This window comes from Dendropsophus ebraccatus, chromosome 8 (genome assembly GCF_027789765.1).
Source record: "Dendropsophus ebraccatus isolate aDenEbr1 chromosome 8, aDenEbr1.pat, whole genome shotgun sequence".
Taxonomy (NCBI): Eukaryota; Metazoa; Chordata; class Amphibia; order Anura; family Hylidae; genus Dendropsophus; species Dendropsophus ebraccatus.
The window spans coordinates 22,691,897-22,696,896 of record NC_091461.1 but is presented as its reverse complement, the minus strand read 5'-3'; the positions used below and the strand labels follow the sequence as shown (position 1 = coordinate 22,696,896).

General features: G+C 37.1%; 1 protein-coding gene across 2 annotated transcripts in view; it reads right to left on the bottom strand.

Moving 5' to 3' along the window:
- NKX2-3 (NK2 homeobox 3) overlaps positions 1 to 5,000 on the bottom strand; it is a 17,808-nt gene that overhangs the window by 2,141 nt on the left and 10,667 nt on the right. For both annotated transcript variants that reach the window (XM_069978929.1, XM_069978928.1), the window contains exon 2: positions 1,900 to 2,460. In XM_069978929.1, coding sequence (XP_069835030.1) covers positions 1,900 to 2,233 — 334 coding nt within the window. In that variant the 5' untranslated portion in view covers positions 2,234 to 2,460. The remainder of the gene's footprint in view (positions 1 to 1,899; positions 2,461 to 5,000) is intronic.

The window sequence follows — 5,000 nt, the reverse complement described above, 5'->3', positions numbered from 1 at the left end:
TATGCTTTGTATATTACTATATTTTACTGGTAATCATTATGCAAAATATGCATATATATATATATATATATATATATATATATATATATATATATATTACAGTAGTGTTATATATTTATAAGCATAATTATTACCAGTAAAATATAGTAATATACAAAGCATACTAAAATTAACAGATACATAAAATGATACAAGTTATGAAAAAGTAGAATATATATTCCTTTTATATTTTTTTATATTGCTACTACATAGTACTGTATAATTGTTAATTTGCATTATTATATTAAAGTTTATATTTTTCTTTTTATTGCTGTACTATCTTTTTATATTAATTTCAATTGACATATATTTTAATTTCAGAGACCATTCCTTCCACCACAGGACTGGAACTTTTTTTTTTGTACTTTATAGGGTAGTTATGATTTCTATACCCCATTAGATTATAACAGGAGAAGCGCAGGAGGTCTGTAGGATCCCAGTCCCATTATAATGGCCGATTACAGGTGACAATCCATTATAATACATCTGCAATTAGTGCTAATGCTGCGGCTGTCTGGATGAGCAGCACAGAACAAATAGACAGAAGGATAAAGCTGAGCCAGGGTGTCGGGGCAGCTATTACTATACTATTACTATAGGCCTAATCATCATCATCCTCATCCAATTACTACGGCTATTATAATGCTATTGTAACCAATTATACTACTAATAAACATAATACAGCGTCACTGTTCCTCATAATATTATTCCTACCACTACTACAAACCTCATACTATAGATATAATAATAACAATGATAACTGCCATAAATAAAGCAATCGTTCTTCTATTGGTAATGTCATTATCAAGATATACACAATTATACTTTATTCTCCTTCACTAATATCACCAATAATAACACTACTACGATTACTATTTGTATACTACTACTACTACCATCACTAACAACAACATATTATTATTATTATTATTATTAGTAGTAGTAGTAGTAGTAGTAGTAGTATTATTACTATTACTACTACTACTACTACTACTACTCTAACAATAATACCAATACTGACACTAGTATTACTAAAGTGCTGCTGCTGCAATTACTACTACCACCACTATGATTATTATTATTATTATTATTATTATTATTATTATTATTATTATTGTAGTTGTTCTAGTATTATTACTAACAATAATACCAATACTGCAACTAGTTTTACTATTAAGGCTGCTGCTGCTACAACTACTACTACTACTATCACCACCACTATGATCATGATGATGATGATTTTTTTAGTAGTTGTTATTGTAGTTGTTCTTATAAGTATTATTATTATTATTATTATTATTATTATTATTATTACTAAAAATAATACCAATACTGCCAATAGTATTACTATTAAGACTGCTGCTGCTACAACTACTACTACTACTACTACTATAACCACCACTATGATGATGCTGATGATTATTATTATAATTGTAGTAGTAGTTATTGTACTTGTTATTGTTGTTGTTATTATTATTATTATTACTACTACTACTACTATTACTAACAATAATACAAATACTGCCACTAGTTACAACTACTACTACTACTACCACCACTATGATGATGATGATGATTATTATTATTATTACCACTACTACTACTACTACTACAATACTAATACCATTAACTATACTACTACATCTACCAATAATAATACTACTGCATCTATCTATCTATCTATCTATCTATCTATCTATCTATCTATCTATCTATCCAATAATGCTTACTATATTAACTCCTATTAACATAGGAGTTAATAACTTTATGCCCAATACTACTAATAATAGCACTAATAATAATAATAACAATAATAATAATAATAATAATACTGATAGTAATAATGATGAATTGACTCACTGTGACCCCTTTCCCTGAGAGACTCTTCTTCCTCCTCCTCCTCCTCCTCTTTGGTGTTACAAGTGTCCAGGGCTGCATGCACATAGGCTTCAGGAGAGATGCCCACCTCCCCATGTCCCTCTGCAGCCCCCATAGAGTTCAGGTAGGAGAGTTTGTCATTGCTCTGTGTGTAGGCAGAGCTGTCCCCCAGCATACAGGCAGCCTGGCTGTACTCAGCCTCCAGATCCGGTGCCTGGTGCCCCCTGGGGTGGGGGGGAGGCTGTCCCTGGGGCTCCCTGTTGAGGATGTCCTTCACAGAGAAAGGTGTGGAGGTGACTGGACTTGGTAACATCATCAGGACAAGTTCTTAGGTGTAAAGTCCAGGTAGTGCTGGGAGCTGTGATCCAGGAGTCACTTGTGCTGTGCAGTCCTCCCTCTACATAGCCTCCATAGCCTGGCCTCTGCTGCTCTGGGTTTTGTTACAGGCAGGGTTGGGAATAGCTGAGGGATGGGGTACTGCCTGCAACACAGACCCCTCCCAGACTCGTGATGTCATCCCAGGAGACTGTCAATCATCCAGGCCTTTAAAGAAAAAAAGAAAAAGGAAGAGATGGATCCCTGATTGGTGCTTCACTCCCAGGACCTCCCCCAAATCTTCCAGGACCTCCCCCACATCCCCTGTGTCCAGGAAGAGGTCTGTGTGCTGAGCCAGGACCCCAGGAGGATCAGGCCTAGAGAGGGACCCCAGGATACTGACACTGCATATGGAGGGATAGGAGGATCAGGCCTGAGGAGTGACCCCAGGATACTGACACTGCATATGGGGGGGATAGGAGGATCAGGCCCGGAGAGGGACCCCAGGAAACTGACACTGTATATGGGGGGATAGGAGGATCAGGCCTGAGGAGTGACCCCAGGATACTGACACTGCATATGGGGGGGGATAGGAGGATCAGGCCTAGAGAGGGACCCCAGGATACTGACACTGTATATGGGGGGATAGGAGGATAAGGCCTAGAGAGGGACCCCAGGAAACTGACACTGTATATGGGGGGATAGGAGGATCAGGCCTGGAGAGGGACCCCAGGATACTAACACTGTATATGAGGTGGATAGGAGGATCAGGCCTAGAGAGGGACCCCAGGATACTGACACTGTATATAGGGGGATAGGAGGATCAGGCCTGAGGAGTGACCCCAGGATACTGACACTGCATATGGGGGGGATAGGAGGATCAGGCCTGGAGAGGGACCCCAGGAAACTGACACTGTATATGGGGGGATAGGAGGATCAGGCCTGGAGAGGGACCCCAGGATACTGACACTGTATATGGGGGGATAGGAGGATCAGGCCTAGAGAGGGACCCCAGGATACTGACACTGTATATGGGGGGATAGGAGGATCAGGCCTAGAGAGGGACCCCAGGATACTGACACTGTATATGAGGTGGATAGGAGGATCAGGCCTAGAGAGTGACCCCAGGATACTGACACTGTATATAGGGGGATAGGAGGATCAGGCCTGGAGAGGGACCCCAGGATACTGACACCATATATGGGGTGGATAGGAGGATCAGGCCTAGAGAGGGACCCCAGGATACTGACACTGTATATGGGGGGATAGGAGGATCAGGCCTAGAGAGGGACCCCAGGATACTGACACTGTATATGGGGGGATAGGAGGATCAGGCCTAGAGAGTGACCCCAGGATACTGACACTGTATATAGGGGTGGGGGTAAGAGATCAGGCCTGGAGAGTGACGCCAGGATACTGACACTGTATATAGGGGGATAGAAGGATCACGTCTGAGCGACCCCAGGATACTGACACTGTATATATCTAATAATTTATAGTTTATCTGTTTATCTATCTTCTATCTATCTATTATCTATCTATCTATCTATCTATCTATTATCTATCATCTATCTATTTATCTATCTATTATCTATTATCTATCATCTATCTATCTATCTATCTATCTATTATCTATCTATTTCCTATCTATCTATTATATATCTATCATCTATCTATCTATTATCTATCTATCTATCTATCTATCTATCTATCTATCTATCTATCATCTATTTATCTATCTATCTCCTATCTATCTATCTATCTATCTATCTATTATCTATTTATCTATCTATCTATCTATCTATCTATCTATCTATTATCTATCTATCTCCTATCTATCTATCTATCTATCTATCTATCTCCTATCTATCTATCTATCCTCTATTTATCTATCTATCTATCTATCTATCTATCTATCTATCTATCTCCTATCTATCTATCTATCTATCTATCTATCTATCTATCTATCATCTATCTATCTATCTATCTATCTATCTCCTATCTATCTATCTATCTATCTATCTATCTATCTATCTACCTATCTATCTCCTATCTATCTATCTATCTCCTATCTATCTATCTATCTATCTATCTATCTATCTACCTATGCTCCTGTTGTATATAATTATGATGTGCTATAGATGCGCTATTATGTTCTCCGATCCTCTCTATATTGTGGTATCCTTCCGGCAATTATATATATATATATATATATATATATATATATATATATATATATATATTCTCTATAATATCTTTCTAGTTTACCAGTGTTCTTTTCGGCGGGCATGAAAATACTGCAACATACCAGCTACTATTCCAGCCGACTACATGGGATAATCTCCTGCTAATACCATAATAACCATTTACTACTCATCCTAATTATTATCCACACTTCATGTGATGTTGCTTATTGAATGTATTGTGGCTGTATTGTATAATGTGCTATTGTAGTGTGTGATACTCTGATTACATCCTATGTAATAGATGTTATTGCCTATATCAGTCTATATGTATCTATAGGATTATGTACGCATTATGTATGTATCTGTTTATATCCTATTAAATACATTTTATGTTCGATGTATTTAGATATGCAGCCTGGAAAGAGCATGTGTTCTATATATCTATCTATCTATATATATCTATATCTATCTATATATCTATCTATATATATATATATATATATATATATATATATATATATATATATATCATCTATCATATCTTTCTCCCTCGTTCTCTCTTGAGATATATATATATATATA